This window comes from Rhinoraja longicauda, chromosome 9 (assembly GCF_053455715.1).
Source record: "Rhinoraja longicauda isolate Sanriku21f chromosome 9, sRhiLon1.1, whole genome shotgun sequence".
Lineage (NCBI taxonomy): Eukaryota > Metazoa > Chordata > Chondrichthyes > Rajiformes > Arhynchobatidae > Rhinoraja > Rhinoraja longicauda.
The window spans coordinates 48,026,830-48,052,339 of NC_135961.1; the positions used below are offsets into that span (position 1 = coordinate 48,026,830).

Genomic DNA, 25,510 nt, shown 5'->3' on the forward strand with positions numbered 1-25,510 from the left:
AGGGCCACATCTAACTCCCTCTTAAATATAGCCAATGAACTGGCCTCAACTACCTTCTATGGCAGAGAATTCCACAGACTCACCACTCTCTGTGTGAAGAAATGTTTTCTCATCTCGGTCCTAAAAGACTTCCCCCTTATCCTTAAGCTGTGACCCCTGGTTCTGGACTTCCCCAACATCGGGAACAATCTTCCCGCATCTAGCCTCTCCAACCCCTTAAGAATTTTATACGTTTCAATAAGATCCAATAAGATAAAATATTCTGGTGAATCTCTTCTGCGCCCTTTCCAACTTAATGGCATCTATTCTTTTACTGGCGACCAGAACTACATATAGTGGTCTCACCGACTTGTACAACATCACGATGTACCAACTATGCTACACCTAATTTTGTCTCCCTCTGTGAAGATGAAAACACAAAACCACAATGCTAAGTCCAGTGACATCAAATAATTTTTTTAATTTATATTGTTAAACAACGCACCTTGCAATAGTTGAAATCAGAACAATAATTATTATACAAAGAGCCAGGAACATTTAATCGCTGGCAACGGGTCCAGTGGTTTATAGCAAAGGTCAATCACAGTTCAGAAATGGACATCCCTCTCTTTTGTGAAGTCATTGCTTTTGTTTCCCGGGACAACAGTAGCCAGCATGGAATCTCCATGGGACACATTGAGAGGTCATACCCTTACACCATGGTCATAACCTTTAAGGCCTCGGGTTGAAATTTCCGGATCTTTTTCTTCAGTGCTCTCGAGGCTTTTACCCGGCAGATCCTGGCCTCTGAGCGGCGGCTGCGGGCAGTGTCTGGGGGCGACTGGCTGGGGCGCAGGCCCCGGGGCCCGAGGAGTAGGCTTCCACCGGCCCGCTCGGTAGCGGGCCCCAGCTCGCTCCCGCTGGACTCGCCGTCTGCAAAGCGGAGGGCCGTGTGGTCACTGACCTCGTCCACGCTGCTCCCCCCGAGGGTGGAGAGGGAGAGGGAGGCACACTCCGCCGAGTACTCCGACTGCTCCGAGTCGCTACGGCAACCAGGCCCTCGACGGCGACCAGAGGCACGGGCCCTGTGGGGTCTCCCCGCCTTGAGCCGCAGGGTGCCCCTACAACCGCGGCGCTTCGACGGATTTCTGCCCCCCGCATCCTGGCAGGGCTCCGGGCCGCCACCAGCCAGGTGGTAATTTGACTCGGAACGCTGTTGGCAGGCTGGCTCCAGGCCTGAGGAACCGTGACCCCGACTCCCCTCAGCTACGGTTCCAGCCTGTGGCCTCCACCCACACTGTCCTGTGTCTCCACCCTTACTTTTGATCTTGGTCACCTTGGCCTTGCCACCATCTGGCCACACCTGAACTCGTGGCCGGGACTCTGGGGCCACAAAATGGGCCTGCACAAAGCCATCCTTCGGCAAGCCCTCGACACGTGTTCCTCCCGTGCCCCGTGACTTGTCCCGGCTGGACCTATGCAATACATTGGTGCTGGGGGAGTCATGATCCCTGCTAGTCTGCTGTCTGCCACTGGACAAGTCAACCAGGCCAGTGCAGCTGCCTGCTCCATGGGCCATGGGTAGGCCCAAACAGGAGCCTGCTCCACAAGCCATGGGTAGGCTCGAACCAGAGCTTGCTCTGTGGGCTCTGGGTAGGCATGAGCAGGAGACTGCTCCATATTCGATGGGTAGGCCCGAGCCCGAGCCTACTCCATGAGTTCTGGGTAGGCCTGAGCAGGAGCCTGCTATGTGGGCCGAGTGTAGGCCTGAGCAAGAACCTGCTCTGTGGGGAGTGGGTAGGCCTGAGCAGGAGCCTGCTCCACAGTTGATGGGTAGGCCTGAGCCCGAGCCAGAGCCTACTCCATGAGCTCTGGGTAGGCCTGAGCAGGAGCCTACTCTGAGGGCCGAGTGTAGGCCTGAGCAAGAACCTGCTCTGTGGGCAGTGGGTAGGCCTGAGCAGGAGCCTGCTCCATAAGCCATGTGTAAGCCCAAGCAGGAGCCTGCTCCATGTGCAGTAGGTAAGCCCGAACCGGATCCTGCTCCATGGGCCATGGGTAGGCCCGAGTGGAACCCTGCTCCACAAGTTGTGGGCAGACCCGCACAGTAGCCTGAAGTGAGTGAGCCTTTCGCAACTGGCCTGCATTGCCAATTACTGCTGGCAGCCTTAGAATCCCCTCCCAGCCAACTGGTCGAGGCCGAGATGTTCACATTGCCGGTATGCTGCGGGCGACTTAGTTTTGCCTTGGCAACTCCTTCTCCTGCACTTTGCCGACGGTCCCCCCAGTGCAGGGGCGAGACCTTCTTGTGTGGCCCGTTGATTTTGCTATTGACGCGGTTATCCTTCATGACCTCACCAGGACATGCCAGCTCTTTCTCAAATACCGCTGCATCAGGACCAGCAGACACACTGACCCGGGCAACCGGACATTGGACTGGTTCAGTTTGTTTGTTTAAGCAGGCAAGCCTGGCTTCAAGGGGGCTTGGCTTGCCTTCTGGAGCAGGCAATGTGGTGCCCGATAGGCTTTGTTTATTTTCCACACTCAGTATCCTTCCGCTGAGGCTAAACAAGGGACTCTGCAGAGCGACCGCGTGGAGGGGGCTAGGGTAGTTGTAAACGTCGCCACTGTCCTTGGATACCAGGTCGCACTGGTACTTCCAGTCATCCGAATCTACAGTCCGAGCTCCCTTCAGTTCATAGCCAGCTGCAGGCTCTCTCGGCTGAGGTACAAACCTCTCCAAGTCACCTGTACAGAACATAAGGAGAAGAACACATGTCACAATATAGCCTTGCCCATGGGGAAGTGAATCTGTGGAATTCATTGCCACGGATGGCTGTGGTGGCCAAGTCAATGGATCTTTTTAAGGAGGAGATTGACAGATTCGTGATTAGTAAGAGTGTCGGGGGGTTATCGGGAGAAGGCAGGAGAATGGGGTTGAGAGGGAAAGATAGATTGGCCATGTTTGAATGGCAGAATAGACTGGATGGGCCAAATGGCCTTTTTCTGCTCCTAGAACTTACGAACCTCTATACCAGAGCTAGGGCTCACTGCTTAAGAATAATGCTTCACCTAGAAGACAAAGGATAGGCAAAACTTTTCTCTCGAGAAAAGCCAGCACTCCTCTGTTTGACGCTTCCTTCTCCCAAGTTTGCAGGGTGCAATCTTTGATCACAAGGTAGATAGTGCGGGGGCAGAGAAAGGTAGGCAGGAACACACAGCGAAGTACACAGTCACATCACCTTTGACCATGCATGTGAGAGGAAACCGAAGCACCCAGGAGTCCTGTGTGGTCACAGGGTGAACGTGCAAACTCCACACAGACAGCACCAGAGATCGGGATTGAGCCCAGGTCGCTGGCGTGTGAAGCAACAGCTCGACCCACTGCATCACTGTGCATCCTCCATGACACTCTGGTCAACCCGAGGAGTACCTTCAGCAACAGACTGGTACCACCAAGAAGCAGGACAGAACACCACAGGAGATCCTTCCTCCCTGTGGCTATCAAACTGTACAACTCCTCCCCCTTCTGTCATGGGGTAGGCTGACCCCCCCCCCCCCCCCCACCTCCCCAATCTTTGCACATCCCCAATCCTTTCTACTCGTCACATTAATTTCATGTTTCATGTATTTTGTGTTTTATGACTCCTGGGAGAAATGTGCCTCCTGGGAGAAATAAAGTTCTACAGTATCGTTTCATATCGTATTTGGGAGAGAGGTACAAGACGGAGAGTGAGCCTACCTGTGGAGACTGGCCTTGGCCGGATGAACCCCTGCCTCCCGTTGTGGATGTGGAGCACCGGCTCGGCGGTGGTCTTGATCCCTCTGCCAGGCCGCTTGCCGGCCCCTTGCTGGGGGAAGCCTGCTGACTGCACGGTGATCTCGTCGGCCGACCTTGGCCGGCTCTCCGGCCGGCTGCCCTTGGGCTGCCCGGCATGGCCGCTGTGGACCAGGCTGCCCTGCGACGATGAGGTGGAGTCGCTGTACATGGAGGTGCAGGAGTTGGACAGAGAGCAGGAGCCTGCGTCGCTCAGCTCGTAAAACCCTGTTGATCAGAAACACAATCTCACTGAGATGCCACCCCAGCCAGCTGACGGGCATTAGTGGCAGCGACTGCACTACTAATGCCATCCCGCCAGAGGTGAATTAACACCCAGCCCTGGAAAGCAGAATAAAGCACGATCAGGTCAGATAATGGAAGAAAGAGAGAGGAAGAAAGTGCCAGAGAGGAATAAGAAAGAAACAGGCAGACAAAGAAAGGAAAGGAAGAAAGGAGACAGAAAAGAGAAGGAGAAACTAAAAAGAAAAGAAAAGGGTGAAGAGATAGATTGATTGAAAGATACAGCATGGAAACAGGCCCTTCAGCACATCGAGTCCATGCAAATCATCAATCACTCGCTCACACACGCTTTGTGTTATCCCACTTTCACATCCACTTCCTACACACTGGGAGCTGTTTACAGAGGCCACACATCTTTGGGATGCGGGAGGAAACCGAAGCACCTGGAGGAAACCCACGGAGTCATTGGGAGAACAAACAAACTCCACACTGACAGCACCCGAGATCAGAATGGAACCCAGGCCCATGGCACTGCGAGGCAGCAGCACTACCAACTACAGGTATAAGAGAGACGAAGAGAGAGCAAGAGGAAAGAGACAGGGACAGAGATAGAGAGAACAAGAGTGGGATGGGTGCTGAATTGGAAAGCTAAGACGACCAAGGGTATCCAGTAGAAGTTTTCTGGGGGATGAGGGTCTTTAACACAACACAATGGGAACATCTAATACTAGTCACTGTGTCAATAACCAGTGGTGACAAATTTAAAATCATTGGAATTGACCCGGAGGGGAGCTGAGATAAGATATTAATTCACTTGGAGAGCTGTCATGAAAATGGGAAGGTGTTGGATCAATAAGCATCATCATCTCATCTAATTTTAAAGCAGATTTGAAAGGATGGGGCAAAGCAGGATCCTGTATCTAAATCAGCCCGTTCTATCAAAGAGCTGGCATAGTGTAATGGATTGAATGGTTTCTTTCCATACTGTATTTCTATGCCTTAGACAGGGCATAAGGAGATTGGGAAATTTCAACCAAATTACTGTGGGGGATAATTATCTCTGCAAATTGGAATGATTAACTCTAAGGCAGAGTTAGACAGGACCATCACAAGGGTTAATCAAGGAACAATCAAAAGGCATGAGGAGTGTTAAAGTAAGAGGGTGTTGTCCACCTTGTTTGGTCCCACGTAGTCTGGGACTAGAGCCTCACAGACAGAACCCTTTGAGTATGGCTTTAAACTGGCTCGTTAAACACGATATGACCTTGAAGTAAAAAGCACTGTCTGTTACTATAAATCTTGTGCACACAACAATGCCGGGGTCTAATGTTAGATCATAGAACAAAGGGGAAGGAATGGCTGGCTGATCCACTGCTTGAAGGAGCGCGGTGTAATCTGCTGGCGCCGGCCGGGGTCACACTGATCTCTCCATCTGAAGTGGAGGGGGGGGGGGGCTAAAGAGTTGGAAATCAACAGAGCAACCTTGAGGTAAAGAAGGGGGCTACACACTCATAATGGCATTAGCAGGCTGATAACAGACTGTCAGCACAGTCACACAAACACACACTAATGCACTCATGTAAACGCACACTATATTACACACACATACACTCACTGAAACGTACATAACTACAGGTACAAGAGTCTTCGAGTATCCTGAAAAGCGCTATATAAAATAAATGTATTATTATTATTATTATTATTATAACAGTACAAACACATATTTATACAGATATCCACTCATACACACTCAAACTCGGATAAACATGCGTGTGCACACATACAAACACATACACCCACACAATGTAACAAGTCACAAATAAAACACACACTGGTTGAAGGCAGTCACACACACTAAAACAGGGAGGTAAGATGCACTCACTACACAGACACACACAAACACCTATACACATACATATGTATAGGGTCATATTGCATGGAACAGACCCTTTGGCCCAACTCATCCATGCTGCCCAAGATACCCATCTAAACTTGTCCCATTTGACCTATAACCCGCTAAATCTTTCCTATCCAGGTAGATGCGCACATGCACACACTAACTAACCTATTGAGCAAAGCACACATATGCATCCTGTAGCAGAGAAACATGCATTCACAAAGGAACATGTACACACAAAAATATGAGCTCAGAGAGATGTATTTAGAAACATCCCCACATCCAGACACACACCCAGAGATACTAGAGTGCCATTCAAAACAGCGATCTATAGAGCAGGCAGGCAGACAGTATTGTTCAAGCCTATAAGGAAAGAAACCTGATACACAAGTATTCAGCATGCACACAATTAGACTCAGCGGTGCAATTTCCAGACTTCCATTGCACTCTGTATTGAACGGAGGGAGCCCTGCCCCTGAGCAAGAGCACTATTCACCCGGGAGGGTGCTGGGATGATCTGATGCCAATAAAGATCAGAAACAATAAGCTTGTAAAAGGACTGAGTTACATTAGAGTTCCAAAGTGACATTTGGTCCAAGGAGTCTGTGCTAGCGCACAGCAAGAAAAATCCAATCAACCCCATCCCCAACTCTTTCACCATCAATACTGGTTCCTTTTTGGATCGGCTTCCACCACCGTGTGGGGCAGTGAATGCCAGATCACGGAGACGTTTGCAGCACAGAAGCATTGCCCCTCAAGTCACCACCTTCCATTGGATACAAGTGCATTTCCAGCCGTCCATTAACAGCGCAGGAAGAGACCGCTGATCCCAGTTTGTCCAGACCGATATTTAGGCTCCACACGGCCCACTCTCTCCTGAACATGGGGAAGAGCAAGGGGCCATCGTTGTGGGATGGTCATCAAGCATTCCAGGAGGGAACGCAGCAGGAAGTTTGTTAACTCAAGAATGGTGGGAAGGGGAAACTCACCACCAATGGGCGTGGTTAGTGGCAAACAGCATGGATACACTCAGGGATGGACAGGCAATTGAGGGAGATGGGAAAAGAGTGCATTTATAAAGGAATATGGAGAGGCTGATGTAGACATAAATAACTAGTTGGGCTGAAGATAGAAACAAAATGCTGGAGTCTGAAGAAGGGTCTCGACCCGAAATGTCACCCATTCCTTCAATCCAGAAATGCTGCCTGCCCCGCTGAGTTACTCCAGCATTTTGTGTCTATCTTCAGTGCAAACAAGCATCTGCAGTTCCTTCTTATACTGGTTGGGCTCAATATCTGTTTCTATGTTGCATCATTCAATGAAAGAATGAATGAATGAATGATTGAATGAACAAATGAATGGGTGAATGATACTTTAATCACCAACCTTTCATTGCTTGTGGCTTCTTTTCAATGCACCAATCCCATTCCACTCCATTCAGCAGTTTCCCCACTGCCCATGTAGAGATGTTCCTCTCCCACTCTTCATTGGATTTATTATTGACCATCTTACATTCATGGCCTACATTGGGAGCTTTGTCCTTTTTACTCCCATTTCACTCAGAGGGTAAAGAATTGCCAAAGGACACTGTCAGATGTCTCAAACAACAATGGATTTGGACTTACTACCGGAGGACCGTGACTGTATTATTCATCTGCAGAGGCATTCAGGTTAGGGTTGGGGTTAGAGTCATCATCACCACCATCAGGATAATATATGTTGACCCTGCCAGTGAAGCTCATTCCCCCAAATAGTTTTTTCTTTCAAATTGTACAAGGTATGGTCCTTGAACTGCAATGGACTTGTTTTCTAATTGTGTATTTTTGCACTAATGTCTTTCTTTCGCAGACCTTTTCTTTTCACTGTCTTGTAGAATTTATATGTAATTTATGTATAATTTACGTTGTTTTGTCTGATTCCATTTTCCTATGATGCTGCTGCAAACTGGTGTTTCATTGGGCGTGGTTAGTGGCAAACAGCATGGATACACTCAGGGATGGACAGGCAATTGAGGGAGATGGGAAAAGAGTGCATTTATAAAGGAATATGGACTTGTGCACATGACAATAAACTTGACTTGTCTTGACTTAACGGTGATGTGCAGTCAGTGGAAAACTCACCCCAACATAAGGCAGGGCCCCGAACCAGCAGATTTAAAATGTGATCGATGTGCATGGATGGAGTTAAGAGAAAATTAATGGAATGGAAACAGATCCTCGACAGTGGGGAACGATCACCTCCTGTTCCCATGCACCGCCTGTCTCCAAAGTGCCCTTGTCCCCAACACGCAGAGCTCACCTGAACTTGGCCTGCTGTCACTCTCCAGCTGCTCGGAGGATGCCTTGCTCACGTCCAGCTTCAGCTCACTAATTTGTCGGTCCAAGTGTTGCAAGTGAACTTTCAGCCCCAGATCCTGTCTTCTTAAATGTGACTGGAAAGCAAACAAGGCCGGGTTGGTCAAAAGGGTCATGGAGGCAAATGAACAAAGCCCTTCAGCTGGGAAATGGAATGTTACAAGGTTGAAACGGATGGTCTGATCATCAACAGATTATGCAGGTTATGGGGGCGGCACAGTGGTGCAGCGATAAAGCTGCTGCCTTACAGCACCAGAGACCCGGGATCAATCCTGACTACGGGTGCAGTCTATATGGAGTTTGTACGTTCTACCTGTGACCGTGTGGGCTTTCTCCGCGTGCTCTGGTTTCCTCCCACACTCCAAGGACATACAGGTTTGTAGCTTAATTGGCTTCAGTAAATGGGCCCCAGTGAGCAGAATAGTGTTAATATATGGGGATCGGTGGTTGCCGCGGACTTGGCGTGCCGAGGGGCCTGTTTCCGCGCCATTTCACTAAACTAAACTATCAGTACACATTTCCAGGTGCTATTTCTGCAGATTTTGGAGTCCTTTATAGGACAAATTGGCTCAAGGGTTGGGGGCAGACTGTTTGGAGATGAATTTAGGAAGCACCGCACACAAAGGCTGGTTGAAATTTACAACAGGGTCAATTGTTTATTTTAAAGGTGAGGTTGTTAAATCTTTGTTAACCAGAACCAATTAAAGGAAGTAGGGAACAGATAGGTGTCTGGAGATGAGTCAATAGATTATCCAGGATCTCAGCAGATGAGGGAATGGATCAGTGGAGGGGAGGGGAGGGGAGGGGGGGGGGAAGAGTGAGGAGTCCAATGTTTCTACGGTAGTTTGCAAACATAGGGTACACCAACACACAGTGGTTAGTGAATACCCTCTCTCCCCGAGGTGTATGAATGTGTGGCCTCACTGAGTAGTCAAGGGAGATTATTGTTTCAGAATTATTAAGAGTTATCAATCTCTTTCCCCAGATGAAACTACTCAATGAGATGGAAAAAACGAGATGGAGTTACCCCCTAGATGACAGACTCCAAAGTGATTTATATTTGCTGTGTCTTGTTTATAGTTTTCCAATGACCCGAATCCACTTAAAGAATGGACTAATGCATAGCCAAAGCATCCCAGTCTAGACATTCTTGATTAATGGCTCCGGGTCACGGAAAACTGTCCTGAAGATATACAACGGTCATTGATAATTTAGAACGTCACATAGATCTCATTTCAGCTATTTCCAGAAAAACAGACATTCATCGCGAGATGTGGTGCAAGTATTCAGTCCACCACAATTACAGCTTTTGAAATTTGCCTGCAGAAAGGGAGAGAGAATGAACGAGAAATAGGCTGGGGAAAAGAGAGGGAGAAAGGTGAGGGTAGGGAGGGAGAGAGAGGGGGAGCAGGGAAGGAGAGAGAGGGAGGGGGAGAGAGGAAGGAAGAGAGGGAGGGAGGGGGAAGGGTAGGGGGGAAAGTGGAGAGAGGGGGAGGGGCAGGTGGGGGAAGAAAAAAGGTAGTGCGAGAGAGAGAGGGAAAGCAAGAAGGTGAGAGAGAGGCAGATGAAAGTAGAGAGGAAAAGGGAAAGAGGGAAGAAAAAAGGGGATGCAGGGGGCAGAGAAAGGGAGAGGGAAAAAGAGGAAAGCAGGAGGGGAGAGGGTGGGGTAAAGGGAGGGAGAGAGTGAGTGGGAGAGAGATGAAGGAAAAGAGAGAGGGAGTGAGAGAGAAAAAAAAGCATGTCACATTTAAAAACCATCTCAGGGTAGATAAACCGAGGAGATATTTACCGAGGAGAAGGATATTGAATTATGTGAGGTAAGCGAAACAAGTAGAGTAGTGATGGAAATTAGGATGATTAAAGAAGAGGAGGTACGGACACTTTTGAAGAATATAAAAGTGGATAAGTCTCCAGGTCCTGATAGGATATTCCCTAGGACATTGAGGGAAGTTAGTGCAGAAATAGCAGGGGCTATGACGGAAATATTTCAAACGTCATTAGAAACGGGGATGGTGCCGGAAGATTGGCGCATTGCGCATGTTGTGCCTTTGTTTAAAAAAGGTTCTAAAAGTAAACCTAGCAATTATAGACCTATTAGTTTGACGTCTGTGGTGGGAAAATTAATGGAAAAGATACTTAGGGACAATATATATAATTATTTGGATAATCAAGGCCTGATTAGAAACAGTCAACATGGATTTGTGCCTGGAAGGTCATGTTTGACTAATCTTCTTGAATTTTTTGAAGAGGTTACCAGGGAAATTGATAAGGGCAAGGCTGTGGATGTTGTCTATATGGACTTCAGTAAGGCATTTGACAAGGTTCCACATGGAAGGTTGATTAAGAAGGTTAAATCGTTGGGTATTAATAGTGAGGTTGCAAGATGGATTCAACAATGGCTGAATGGGAGATACCAGAGGGTAACGGTTGACAATTGTATGTCAGGTTGGAGGCCAGTGTCTAGTGGAGTGCCCCAAGGATCTGTGTTGGGTCCACTGTTGTTTGTCATTTACATTAATGATCTGGATGATGGTGTGGCAAATTGGATTACTAAATATGCAGATGATACTAAGATAGGTGGAGTAGTTGATAGTGAGGTAGATTTTCAAAGTCTACAGAGAGACTTGGGCCTTTTGGAAGGGTGGGCTGAAAGATGGCAGATGGAGTTTAATGCTGATAAGTGTGAGGTGCTGCATTTTGGTAGGACAAATCAAAATAGGACGTACAGGGTAAATGGTAGGGAATTGAGGAATGCAGTGGAACAGAGGGATCTGGGAATAACTGTGCATTGTTCCCTGAAGGTGGAATCTCATGTGGATAGGGTGGTGAAGAAGGCGTTTGGTATGCTTGCCTTTATAAATCAGAGCATCGAGTATAGAAGTTGGGATGTAATGTTGAAATTGTACAGGGCATTGGTGAGGCCGAATCTGGAGTATGGTGTGCAGTTCTGGTCGCCAAATTATAGGAAGGATGTCGACAAAATGGAGAGGGTACAGAGGAGATTTACTAGAATGTTGCCTGGGTTTCAGCACTTAGGCTACAGAGAGAGGTTGAACAGGTTGGGTCTTTATTCTTTGGAGCGTAGAAGGTTGAGGGGGGACTTGATAGAGGTTTTTTAAATTATGAGAGGGACGGACAGAGTTGACGTGGGTAGGCTTTTCCCTTTGAGAGTGGGGAAGATTCCAACAAGGGGACATAGCTTCAGAATTGAGGGACAAAGGTTTAGGGGTAACATGAGGGGGAACTTCTTTACTCAGAGGGTTGTGGCTGTATGGAATGGGCTTCCGGTGGAAGTGGTGGAGGCTGGCTCGATTTTATTATTTAAGAGTAAATTGGATAGGTATATGGATAGGAGGGGATTGGAGGGTTATGGTCTGAGTGCAGGTAGATGAGACTAGGTCAGGGAGAATGGTCGGCGTGGACTGGTAGGGCCGGACAGGCCTGTTTCCATGCTGTAGTTGTTATATGTTTGTTATATGTTAAATGTAAAGAAAACGTTTATATTACCGTACAACCTGGAAGAAGGCCATTCAGTCCATCAAGTCTATCAGTCCATGCTGATTCTCGGAGCAGTCCCATCCCCCACTGGCACTGTAAACCCATTTTCTCTCACTGCCCTTCCCACACCCTGAATCTCCTATTTACTTGCACAAAAGGCAATTTACAGCAGCTGATTAACTTACCGACCAACCCACGCATCTGGGGTCTGGGGTGTAGGTGGGAAACCAAAGCACTTGGAGGAAACCCATGTAGTCACAGGAAAAATGGGAAAACTCCACAATATAGCAGAGGCAAGGATCAGATTTCTCTCTGTGTTGCACCGCTGTGTGGCAACCCTAGGTTTAGAAGGATATAAGTCTGTACTTTCTTTGTAGTTTTCTCTGCACTATATTCTTCACTCTTTTTTGGTTAATTTGTGCACTTTCTGATGTACTCATGAATGGTATGGTGTATGGATAAGATGCAAAACAAAGTTTGTATCTGTATCTTGGTACACATGACAATGATAAACCAGCGATAGACACAAAAAGCTGGAGTAACTCAACGGGACAGGCGGCATCTCTGGAGAGAAGGAATGGGTATTTTGAGTCGAGGCCCTTACTTAGGCTCGCTGGTACCAACTCTTTAATAGGTCAATTCAATTACTCTCCAACACACTCATGCTTTTTCAGTGCAAGCATACAAATAATATTTCCCAACTAATTTGTGTTATCATATCGGCTTCAACCCTCTGTTCAGCGGCACTTTTCAGATTACAGTTCATCACACAAAAAGAAAATTCCTCGCCTTCGTTTGGTTTTATTGCCGATCCCCTTAAATCTATGTCCTCAGAACACTTAGGAAGTATCTGGATGAGCACTTGAATCATCATTCCTTCCTTCTCTCCTGAGATGCTGCCTGACCTGCTGAGTTACTCCAGCATTTTGTGAATAAATACCTTCGATTTGTGCCAGCATCAGCAGTTATTTTCTTACACTTGAATCACCATGACATGGTGGGCTATTGGCCAAGAGCTGGTAAGTGGGATTGCCTGGATACTTCACGGCCAGCATGAATATGGCGGGCCGAAGGGTCTGCCTCTGTGCTGGATGACTTTCATGACTGAATCTGAAATGCAGCATTTTTCTGCATCACAGTGGGTCCCAGCTTTCTCAGTTCCGACTAATGAGAACATAAGCAGGTCATCGCTTGCCAGGAGGCTCCTGGGCCTTCCAGGTCAATGTAGGAGTGGCTAACATGGTAGATTAATCAGTTGCTATGAACTGTTTCTAGTGTGATGGTGTGGTGAGTGGTAGAATCTGGGGGGAACCTGATGGGAATGTGGGGAGAATAAAATGGAATTAGTGTAAAATAGTCAGTGGGCCGAAGGGCTTGTTTCTGCGTTGTGTGACCCAATGATATCTTGCTGCAAGATTTCAGGGTAAGCCATTTAAGCCTGAGGTGAAGAGAGATTTCAGAATGGTGAACCTGTGGAAATGTCCACTGCAGAAATGATGTTGAAATTTAAAAATTAATATATTCATAAAGGCTGCTTAAAAATTTGGTTAGGTCACATTTGGAGCATTTTGTGCAGTTCTGGTTACCGCGTCGCAGGAAGTGTGGAAGCTTTGGAGAGGGTGCAGACGAGGTTTACGAGACGCTGCATGGATTAGCTATAAAGAGAGGTTGGACAAATTTGAGATTTTTTCACTGGAATGTCAAAGGCTGAGGGGGGAAACTTGATTGAAGTTTGTACAGTTATGAGAGACATAGGTAGGATAGACAGCCAAGAGTCTTTTTCCAAGCATGGAAATGTAAAATACTAGAGGGCATTGCTTTCAGGTGAGAGGAGAAAGTTTAAAGCACGTTGGAAGAAAACATTTTTACACAGAGAGTGATGGGTGGCTAGAACATGTTGCTAAAGAGATGGTAGTAGCAGATTTAATAGCAACATTTAAGAAATATTTGGACAGACACGCAAACAGGCAGGGAATGGAGCGATAAAAACCAGCATGTGTAGAGGTGCAGTTTAAATTGGCATCCTGGTCAGCACAGATATCATTGACCAAAGAGCCTTTTCCTGTGCTGTACTGTTCCAGATACTTAGATACTAAAAACAATACTTTCAGGAGGTCCCGTGACTGCAGCCGTCTTCCTCTGTTAAGTCATTTACATTTGGCAAAGAGTTGCTTTACATCACCCATTGCCACTTTCATTCATTGCCACAGATGGCTGTGGAGGCCAAATCAAAGGATATATTTAAGGTGGCGATTGACAGGTTCTTGACAGGGTGTCAGGGGTTATGGCAGGAAAATGGGGCTGAAAGTGAAAGATAGATCAGACATAATTGAATGGCGGAGTAGAGTTGATGAGCCAAATGGACTAATTCTACTCCTAGAACTTTTGAACTTACGAAATCTCAGCCATCGAGCAGTATCAGCACTAGGTTGTCTCAGACCCCTTGGGCTAGGGTGGATGAAGCCCTTGACCACTGACCCTGCACTCATCCACACCAGCAGGAAGGAGACAGGGCAAAACCAGCAGAAATATCTCTACAACTAGCATAAACATCGCAAGATAGAGAGGAAAGGACACCTCCAAAAGCACTTTAACTCAATCCAGGGCTGAATAAGTGGCCTCTCGACATGGAAACGCACAATTATCTGAGACCTGTCAGCCTAGAGCTTTTTAATTAGGCAAAGCCAGCCAGGGAGGAGGTTTGCCTTGAAGGTAATTGTTCCCTGTCTACCTTTAATTAACAGGTACAGGCTCTGTTTGCCAAGGTCATTCACTCCTCTTCAATGCCCCATTCTTCTCTAAAAATTCCACTTCTTGTTCCATTTCCTAAACATCTTCATCTTATCTGTTGTTTTTGTCTGTCACTAAAGCAATCTCCATTGAACAGTCAACCCACAGATGTTTGGCCATATTTCACACCCTCTCTCCCTCCTCCCACTTGGATGACTCCCAGAGGGGGTGACTCCCACAGAGGTGCCCTCTCACGGTCACTGAACACATACAGCTCTTCAGGCCATCTACTTCATGCTGACAATCTATCCCCCCACCCCCACCCCCACCCCATTCACACTGATCCTACACTAATCTCCACCTTTTTTATTCTCTCCACATTCTTATCAACTCCCCCAGATTCAACCACTCACCTGCACACTAGTAACAATTTACAGTGGCTAATTAAACAACCAGCCCACATACCTTTGGCATGTGGGAGGAAGCAGCCAAACAAAACCCAAGAAGTCACTAAAGCAATCTCCATTGAACAGTCAGCCCCCAGATGTTTGGCCATATTTCACACCCTCTCTCCCTCCTCCCACTTGGATGACTCCCACAGAGGTGGTGGGGCGGCACAGTGGTTAAGTTGTTGCTTACAGTGCCAGAGACTCGGGTTCGATCCTGACTGTACGTTGAAGTCTGTACAGAGTTTGTACGTTCTCCCCATGACCTGTGCGGGATTTCTCCGGGTGCTCCGGTTTCCTCCCGCACCCCAAAGACCTGTAGGTTTGTAGGCTAATTGGCTTGGTATAAGTGTAAATTGGCCCTAGCGTTTGTAGGATAGTATTAGTGTGCGGGGATCGTTCGTCGGCGCAGACTCAGTGCGCCGATCGCCTGTTTCCGCGCTGTGTCTCTAAACTAAACGTGCAAACTCCACACAGACAGCGATCAAGATCACATCTGGGTCTTTGATGCTGCAAGGCAGCGGCTCGATCAGCCGCACCACCAAGATGTTAAATGCCCTGTTCAACAATGGACCATTGGGGGCTCCTTGGCCACTGGTGCAGGCTCAGATTTGTCCTGTACTTTTTCATACCTCTAGTCACCCCTGACTGTCTGAAGAAGGCTCTCAACCTGAAACGTTACCTATTCCTTTTCTCCAGAAACCCACCGAGTTTCTCCAGCATTTCCTGTCTATCTTCGGTGCCGTTCCTTCCTGCACACCCTGTTCACTCCCATCGATAGTCCCGAAAGACCCCCATTGATAAAAAGCAAGAGGTAGGGGGTGCTCCCACTTGTCCTTGCCCTATTTTTAAATCACTCACTCAACACAACCAGAACAGATTTTCTGAACGTTACCGTATAGTTTTGTGAGAGATTATTGGCCGCACATTGGCTGCTGCTTTGCCTGCATTACAACAGAGACCGTTCGTGTTCACAAAAGAAAAACATAAGTACCATCAGATTTTTAAGATCTTTAAGATTTCCAAATAAATAGATTTACAATTTACTTTGCACCTTCTGCAGCGTGAAAGGCCTCATAGACTTTGAAGTAGCATTGAAGTGCAGTAATGTGGGAAATTCACCAGCCCATCAGTACATAGCAAGGTGCCACAACAGCCATGAGGTATTGAGCAGATGCCCTGCATTTCCTCATTGAGTACATTAGTCCACCTCCCCATCTTCTCTCAAGGTAGTCCTAGAATCTTTATATCTTCACCTATGGAAGCAAATGCAATTTCGATAGAGTCCATTCGTAAACAGCTCAAGAAATTAAATCTATGCTCTGGAGTTTAGAAGAACGAGGGGTGACCTTGGAACATAGACAATGCAGCACAGGAACAGACCCTTCGGTCCACAATGTCTGTGCCGACCATGATGAAACATTTAAGATCCTTATGGGATATGACATAATAGACCAAGATGTTTCTACCAGTGGAAGAATCTCTTACGAGATTAGAGGTTGCTCACTTCGAACCGAGGCGTGCAAGAGCTTCTCTCATAAGAGGATGTAAATCCCTGGAATTGCCTGTCTGAGAGGTTTGTCGAGGCTAATCATTGGAAGTGATTGGACGGGGTACTGATTGAGAATGATCAGCCATGATCACATTGAATGGTGCTGGCTCAAAGGGCCGAATGGCCTACTCCTGCACCTATTGTCTATTGAAGTAATTTAAAGAAGAGGTAGGGAGGTTTTTGAACTTTCAGAGAATTTAGGGCAATGGGAAATTGGCAATGAAGGTGTTGATGAGGGTAGGGCAAAGCATATTGTCAGCATGGACTTAGATTTATTATTGTCACACGTACGAAGGTACTGTGAAAATCTTTGTTTTGCAAGCTATTCAAACTTATCAGATGTACCATACTCAAATACAATTAAGTCAAACTCAAAATACAATAGATCGAGCAATGGGAAAGATACAGAGTGCAGAAGATAGTTCTCAGCATTGTAGTGCACCAGGTCTACAGACATTATCCAATGTCAACAATGGGGTGGAGACAAAGTCCAAGGTCCACAAAGGGATAGAGACAAAGTCCAATGTCCATAATGGGGTAGAGCAAGGCATTTAATAACATCCTTCATGGTAGGCTGATTAGGATGCAGAGGATGGTTAATTGGCTGGGTAAATGTAAAAATTGTCCCTAGTGGGTGTAGGATAGTGTTAATGTACGGGGATCGCTGGGCGGCACGGACTTGGAGGGCCGAAAAGGCCTGTTTCCGGCTGTATATATATGATATGATATGATATGATATGATATGATATGATATGATCCACGCTGACTTTGTAGTACGGTTTTAGAGCAGGCTTATCCAGAGAAGGCAGAGGGCGGTGATGAAAGGATGTTACTCTGGCTCAAATCTGTTACCAGTGATGTTCCACAGGGATCAGTACTGGAACGAATACCGTGGGGCGAAGAGTCTGTTCCTGTTGTGTTATGTTCTATGAAAGGGGGCAGGGTGGGGTGGGGGCAGGGTTGAGGGGAATGGGTATTGAGTTACTATGACACTGTAAATACATTAATGAAAATACAAGTTCCACCTGGAGTGGTAACCCAGGATTCTATGCTGAAAAATGTCTAAGACTAGAGGGCATTTCTTCATTGTCAGAGGGGGTAAGTTTAAAGGTTATGTGTGAACTTGTCTTTTTACACACACAGTGTTGGTGCCTGAATGTGTGGAGGTGGAAGTAGATATTAGAGGGACATTCAAGGGGCTTTTAGATAGGCACATGAATATATGCAGGGAATGGATGGATATGGCTCACATGAAGGCAGGAGATTAGTTTGACCTCACATCACAGACGTTATGGATCACAGTTGTTGTACTGTAAGAAAATAACTGCAGATGTTGGTACAAATCGAAGGTATTCATTCACAAAATGCTGGAGTAACTCAGCAGGTCAGGCAGCATCTCAGGAGAGAAGGAATGAATGGGTGACGTTTCGGGGATTTATTGTGTGGAATCCTTCGGTACAAGTGGTTGGGATATGTCCCGTGGGAGGGATGGGGTTGGCGACTAGAACAATGAGCACTCACGGGGGAGAGAGGGGATCGGGACAGCCCGCCGAGTTTTCACACCCAGCTAATGAGCCGCGGATGGGTTGAGTGCGTTCAGACTTTGAGAGCGCTGATGTGTATCGCGTACGGTGTGGATTGAGTCTCGCACCCGTTGTCATCACGAACTGTTGATCAGCTGCGAAGGAAGGACACGGGCTATTGAGCAGGCCAAGTGGGGAGGGGAAGCCGGAGACTGCAGGAACCGTCTACAGCGAGCTATTTATTCACCCAGACAGCTGAGACCCAGACACTCGCATTTCTTCACGTTAAAACGTTATCTCATAAACGTAAAAACTACTGAGAAGAAATGTTGAGAGTGGAGTTTCAATAATACGATGCAATAGAACTTTATTTATCCCAGGAGGGAAATTGATCTGCCAACAGTCACACAAAATACATGAAACAAAATACATGAAACAACAAAATACATGAAACGTGAATTTGGAATCTGAGACATAGAAACGTGAGATGTTCATTCAGTGACTAAATTGAACATTTCTATTCAAAATATCGAAAGCTTATGGTATTCTAGACGTTATCTTCATTTAAAATGAGCACCTGTGCACACTGAAACTTCCACCCTATATCCTGAACATAGAACTCACAAACAGGTGAAAAGATTAAAACGTTGTAGAATTCCTAGACAGATATTCAAAGCTGGGGCTAGTACATTTATCTCTACACGGGTAAAACCTTTCACAGCCTCTTAAAACTAGTCACTTCGCTGACGCGGGATCCGATCAGCTTAGATGTAACTCTTGCAGTTACTTGGGACGGATACAGTTACAACCGGTCAGTTAATAGGCTTAGAATAGGTCTTAAAATACACCTGGCATAACTTGAGGCGTCTGTTACAAAATCTATTTGTCCGGTTCCGTTCACCGCATGTTTAAGGACAGTGTGAGGAGAGGACTGGAGGAGACTCACTGTGATGGATGTTTCTTTTTTTGTGTGTTTTTAGGGTTGTGTAATTTTAATGCCTATTTAATGCTTTTATTGTTGGACTGTGGGTTACTGAATTTCGTCCAATATTGGATGACAAATAAAGCTATCTTGAATCTTGAATCTTGGTGATCACGTTTAGCAGCATGTTCTGAGTTAAACGTACAAGAAATAGCGACTTGGCTTTTTAAAAAAAAATATATATATATATATATATATATACAGTATATGTATACATACATACAGTGTCGGAGGTCAGGAATGAATCTGGATTATCTTTGTAAAAGACCGGAAAACATTTATATATATATATAAATGTTTTCCGGTCTTTTACAAAGATAATCCAGATTCATTCCTGACCTCCAACACTGTATGTATGTTCTCTCTTGACTTCCCCTCAAGCATGCCTGTGTCCTCCTGCATCTCCGCGAGACGTAGGTTGAAAACTTAGACCACTGCCAAAACCGAGACGATCCCAGCCCACTCGAGCCAAAACCCTTCTTCATTAGTGTCAGAGGTCATGGAGAGAAGGCAGCAGAATGGGGTTAGGATGGAGAATGGCGGAGTAGACTTGATGGGCCGAATTTATATATATAATTTATAGATATATATATATAATTTATATGGAAATACATTTTAATATATATATAACATATAAAATATATATATATATATATATATTTATATTTTATATGTTATATATATATTAAAATGTATTTCCATTATCTCTGTAAAAGACCGGAAAACACTTATATATATAAAAATGTATTTCCATTATCTCTGTAAAAGACCGGAAAACATTTAAGTTTTCCGGTCTTTTACAAAGATAATGGAAACACATTTTTTGTCCATTATGTTAACAGTGAACAAAGGTGAAAAGTCTGCGTGAATGAACGGTTCCCAGTTAACGTAGTAAATAGGTGCAGGAGGAGGCCATTCGGCCCTTCGAGCCAGCACCGCCATTCAATGTGATCATGTCTAATCATCCAAAATCTAGTACCCCGTTCCTGCTTTGTCCCCACATCCCTTGATCCCGTTACCCCGAAAAGCTAAATTTATCTCTCTCTCTTGAAAACAGAGAACTGTGCCAATCTCCAGCTCCTGAAGAATATCAACTTCTTTCAAATTTGGGGTTTGGAATGGGATTGGTGCAAGTACTGATCTGTGAGGGGTATTTCACCCATCCCTTCTCTCCAGAGATGCTGCCTGACCCGCTGAGTTACTCCAGCATTCTGTGTCTACCTTCCCCCCCCCCCCCCCCCCCCCCATATGTAGATATTTCTTACCAGTTGTTCCTTCAGGGCGCTCAGAGTGGCTTCGAGCCGTTGTTCCTCGGCGCCGGTGTGGTCCGGGTCCGGGTCCGGGGCTGGGGCTGGGGCAGGGTCGCTGCCGAGCTCCCTCTTGACCAGCTCCTTCTGCCGCTCCCTGAGAAGCTCCAGTTCCTGCAGCCCCGCCAGCGCTGCCCGCAGCCTCTCCCCGGCTCTGTGGCGTTCCAGGGCGGCCCAGGGTGGAGGCACGGCCCGCTGGTTCCTCTTGAGCATCTTGCCCTACGCTGAGACCGGCAGGTGGGGGATCAGTGTCGAGGTGGGGTGAACGAGCAAGGGCAGATTCAGCAGAGAGCGCAACAACGCTGCATTTAAATCTTCAAACTGAGAGTCAAAGGGAACCTCGTCAGCCCTGCCCAGCCCTCCCGTCTCAAAGTCACAGGACAGCCTTCAATTGGCGAGGCCGGATTCACACCCTCAGCGTCACCGGCCGCTGGGATCTGCCCCTCTACCTGGGCGATCCCCGAGCCGTTTCCCATCCCAGTCTCAAAGGGATCAGAGCGCTTCCCTGCTCCGTGTCCGCCTATTCCCCGAAACAATTCCCATATCCTCTCGTACAGCCCCACACGCAGCCTTTCCCCCTTAACTGCACTGCAAGCTCCCACAAGCAAACCCACCTGGTGATCTGACCCATCATAAGCCTACATCAGAGGAGCAGAATTAGGCCATTCGGCCCATCATGTCTACCCAGCCCTTCAATCGTGGCTGATCAATCTTTCCTTCTCAACCCCATTCTCCTGTCTTCTCCCCATAACCTTTGGCACCTCCCTTATTAATCACGAACCTTTCAATCTCCACTTTAAAGATACCCCATGTTACTGCGGGGAATGCCCAGGCTGAGTTTGCCCTGGCAGTGCCACACATTGGCGACAGTGCCACTTCCCGGGTGTTAAACGCTGTCCACACATGGGTCTGGAAGATCCCACATAATAGCGTGAACAGGTGACGGATTGTTAGCATGGACTAGGTGGGCCGAAGGGCCTGTTTTCACGTTGTATCTCTAAACTAAACTTCATATGTTAAACGAGTCAGTACCCCAACCCTCAGTCTTCACCCTCGATTATCAGCACCGAAGATTGATTACTCTATCGTGTGGAACCCAACTGTGCACACACTGGCTGTGAGGCTTCCTATAAAACATAGAAAAGTATAGCACAAGAACATTGTTTGTGCCGAACAGGATACTAAGCTAAAATATAAGAAGATAACTGCAGATGCTGGTACAAATCGAAGGTATTTATTCACAAAATGCTGGAGTAACTCAGCAGGTCAGGCAGCATCTCGGGAGAGAAGGAATGGGTGACGTTTCGGGTCGAGACCCTTCTTCAGACTGAGCTAAAATGATCTCTTCTGCCTGTACATGATCCACACCCCTCTCTCTACTCCTTGCAGTTCCATGTGCTATCTAAAAACCTCTGAAACGCCACTATTCTATCTCCCTCCACCTCCACCCCAGGCAATGCGTTCTTGGTCCCCACCACTCACTGTGTAAAAAACTTTCCCTCCACATCTCCATTGAACTTTCCCCCTCTCAATCTATAGCTTTGCCCACGAGTGTTGAACATTTCCACTCTGGGAAAACGTTCTGACCGTCATCCTATCTATGCCTCTCATCATTTTATATACTTCCATCATCTCCCCTCAACCTCTGACATACCATAGAAAACAATCCAAGTTTAGTTTAGTTTATAGTGTAGGGGGAAAAAAACTGCAGGTGCTGTTTTAAATGGAAGGTAGACACAAAATGCTGGAGTAATTCAGCGGGTCAGGCAGCATCTCAGGAGAGAAGGAATGGGTGACGTTTCGGGTTGAAACCCATTCTTTAGACTTAGTTTAGTTTAGTTTAGTTTATTGACCAAGGTACAGTGAAAAGTTTTTGTTGCGTTTTAACCAGTTAGCAGAAAGACAATACATGATTACAATCAAGCCATTCACAGTAATTCAAATACATAATAAAGGGAATAACACGAATAACTTTTAGTGCAAGATAAAGTCATTAAAGTCCAATCAAAGATAGTCCGAGGGTCACCAATGAGATACATAGTAGTTCAGGACTGCTCTCTAGTTGTGGCAGGATGGCTCAGTTGCTTGATAACAGCTGGAAAGAAACTGTCCCTGAATTTGGAGGTGTGCATTTTCACACTTATATTCCTTTTGCCCGATGGGGAGAGGGGAGAAGAGGGAGTGGCCAGGGTGCGACTCATCCTTGATTATGCTGGTGGCCTTGTTGAGGCAGCGTGAGGTATAAATGCAGTCAATAGAAGGCAGGTTGGTTTGTGTGATGATCTGGGCTGCGTCCACTATTCTCTGCAATTTCTTGCGGTCTTGGAAGGAGTTGTTCCCAAACCATGCTGTGATGCATCACAATAAAATGCTTCCTTTGGCACATCTGTAGAAGTTGGTGAGAGTTGTTGGGGACATGTCGAATGTCCAAAGCCTTCTAAGGAAGTAGAGGCATTGCTTCGATATGGGTGATCCAGGAAATGTTGTTGGTGATATTTATTCCTGGGAATTTGAACATCTCTACTTAGACCGCGTCGATGCAAACTGGGGTATGTGTACCGCTTTGCTTTCCGAAGTCGATCACTATCTCCTTTGTCTTATTGACATTGAAAGAAATGTTGTTATCACGACACCAGGACATGAGGTTCTTAGTCTCCTTCCTGTACTCCAGCTCATCATTATTTGATACCGGCCCACAATGGTGGTGTTATCTGCGAATTTGTTAATTTAAGTAGATTTGTATATGGCTGCACAGTCGTGGATGTAAAAGGAGTAAAGAAGAGGGCTGCGAGCGCATTCTTGCGGAACACCTGTATCTAAGCTCTGCTTGTAGCTGAAACCCTCTAATTCAGGCAGCACTCTGGTAAACCTCCTCTGAACCCACCCCAAAGCCACCACATCCATTTTGTAATGGGGCAACCGGAACTGCACGCGATATTCCAAATGGGGTTTAACCAAAATCCTAGAGATGCATCATGACTTCCTGACTCTTATCCTAAACGCTTCTAGCAATAAAGGTAGGCATACCATAAGTCTTCTTTGCCACCCTAACTACTTGTGCTGCAACCTTCAGTGAGCTGTGAATTTGGATTCCAAGATTCCTCTGCACATCAATGTTGTTCAGGGTCTTGCCATTAAATGTATACTCTCCCCTAACATTCAACCTCCTAAAGTGCAACACCTCTCACTTGCCATTATTGGATTAAACTCCATCTGCCATTTTTCTGCCTATTTTCTGCAGCTGATCTATATTCTGCTGTATCTCCTGACAGGCTTCCTCACTGTTTGCAAATGCTCCAATCTTGGTGTCATCAGCAAACCCACTCACCAACCCATCTACATTTACATCCAAGTCATTTATATATATCACAAACACCACAGACCCTTGTGGAACTCCACTGGTCACGGTCCTTCATCCAGAATATCTACCTTCCACCACAATATTTCAATGTACATCATTAACTATAAATGCAACTCACATTCTAAAGCTCGTAAAATACACTTGATGCTTTGGAGACATGAACATGGTGGGCCAAAAGGCATGTTCTTGTGCTGTGCTGTTCTATGTTTCATAAAACTATCTTCTTCTTTTATGGGATATTAACTGAGGCATAAATAACAGGGCTTGCCCTGACTCTTCCTCAGATATATTAGCAAACACAATTTTACATCAAAGTCCAAAGTGCTGGAGGAACTCAGCAGGTCAGGCAGCATCTGTGTAGTGAATGGTCAGATGACAGTTCGATTTGGGACCCATCTACAGTCTGAAGAAACGTCCAGACCCCCATCATAAATGCCGCATAATCTGCTGAGTTCCTCCAGCAATTTGTGTTTTACTCAGATCTGAATTATTATTCAGCCCATAACATCTGTGGTGGTCGAATATAGGGCTACCCAGCCAAACCCCAGCTTCCAGCAACAGCAGGTTATTTGAGTACATACGATACTGTGCACGCCAGACACTGTTTAAATCTGGAGCAGATTCCTGACACCCCTACCCTCCCAGGCAGTAAGTTCCAAGCCCATCTCTCCCCCTCCTCCCCCACTCTCTGGGTGACAAACATTCTCCTCATCTCCTCTCTAATTCTTCTACCAATTACTTTAGTCCCCCTAGTTTACGACCCCTCTAATAAGGGAAACAGCTCCTTCGTATTTACTTTGCCTAAGTCTTCATCGTTTGCTACACCTCAATAAAGTCTCCCCTCTGCGTCTGCTCTCCCAAAGAAAACAAACCCAGTCTATTCAATCTTTTCTTATTGTCACAAGCTTTCCATTCCTGCCAATATTGTCGTAAATCTCCTCTGCACCCCTCTATAGTGCAATCACATCCTTCCTGTAGTTCGGTGAACAGAACTGCACACAGTTTTCGTACTGTGGCTTAACTAGTGTTGTTGGATAACCTCCCTCTTAAAGTCTCCATGCACATGGACAGTGTCACTGCCTTTAGCTTGGACCCTTGGTTGGACAACAGAACAATGAGCTTCTATGGCCAAGTTAAGAACTCTACATGTACAACAACTTGGACTTGAATCCTGAAAAATGGCACAAAAATATGATGATTCTTGGATATTGTCTCAGTGTACTATTCTTATACACTTGCACTTAGCTAAGATTGTGCATAAGTGTAGTAATACTGTACACAAAAAAGGGATTTCACTGTGTCTTGGTACATGTTACAATAAAGTACCATTGAACCATTGAACCACCGGCCAATCCTTGCAATATAGCTCTATGACAGTGACTCTGCATCAATAGTAAAATAAATAAATCAGGTATTTACATTTTTCGTTCATTATTTTCCATCATTCATGTGGTGCAGGCTCCAGTAGATGTCAGGGAGGATGCTGGAACGCACAGTCCTGCTCCCCAGTCTTGCACAGCAGTTCCGTAGTATGTGGAGTGATCAGGTTCTTCCCACTGCTGCCAGTTCAAACACATGAGAAACAAGTCAAAGCACATCACCTTCACAATTTGCTGACCTTCCATCTCCTGAGCATGGCTGGACAGTCACTCGCTTAATTTCGCTCAGCAAGATAGACCCTGCATATTGTCATTCATCCCCATCCCCATCCCCACCAATTCCTCCCGATCTGCCGTGCCCCGAAACAGCTCCACCTATGGCAGCACAGTTGTGAACTCATGGATCTGAGGCCTCGCAGCTCTAGCGATCTGATCTATGTTTCTG

The 25,510-nt window shown here is 46.4% G+C and overlaps 1 protein-coding gene across 1 annotated transcript; it reads right to left on the minus strand.

Annotated features, from left to right (window-relative positions):
* Positions 1–533: 533 nt before the first annotated feature.
* On the minus strand, positions 534–25,216 carry LOC144597063 (uncharacterized). The gene is made up of 5 exons (XM_078405977.1): positions 25,106–25,216; positions 20,284–20,549; positions 8,232–8,364; positions 3,719–4,021; positions 534–2,724 (listed from the first exon to the last, which is right to left on the minus strand). Exons 2-5 carry the CDS (start codon positions 20,536–20,538, stop codon positions 692–694), a joined length of 2,724 nt encoding a protein of 907 aa, XP_078262103.1. The 5' UTR covers positions 20,539–20,549; positions 25,106–25,216; the 3' UTR covers positions 534–691.
* Positions 25,217–25,510: the final 294 nt, after the last annotated feature.

Coding starts and splice junctions, on each gene's coding strand:
- LOC144597063 (XM_078405977.1), bottom strand. CDS start 20,538: ATGCTCAAGAGGAACCAGCGGGCCGTGCCTCCACCCTGGGCCGCCCTG. Junction 8,365..20,283: donor GCGCCCTGAAGGAACAACTG/GTAAGAAATATC, acceptor TTTGCTTTCCAG/TCACATTTAAGAAGACAGGA. Junction 4,022..8,231: donor TGACAGCAGGCCAAGTTCAG/GTGAGCTCTGCG, acceptor TCTGATCAACAG/GGTTTTACGAGCTGAGCGAC.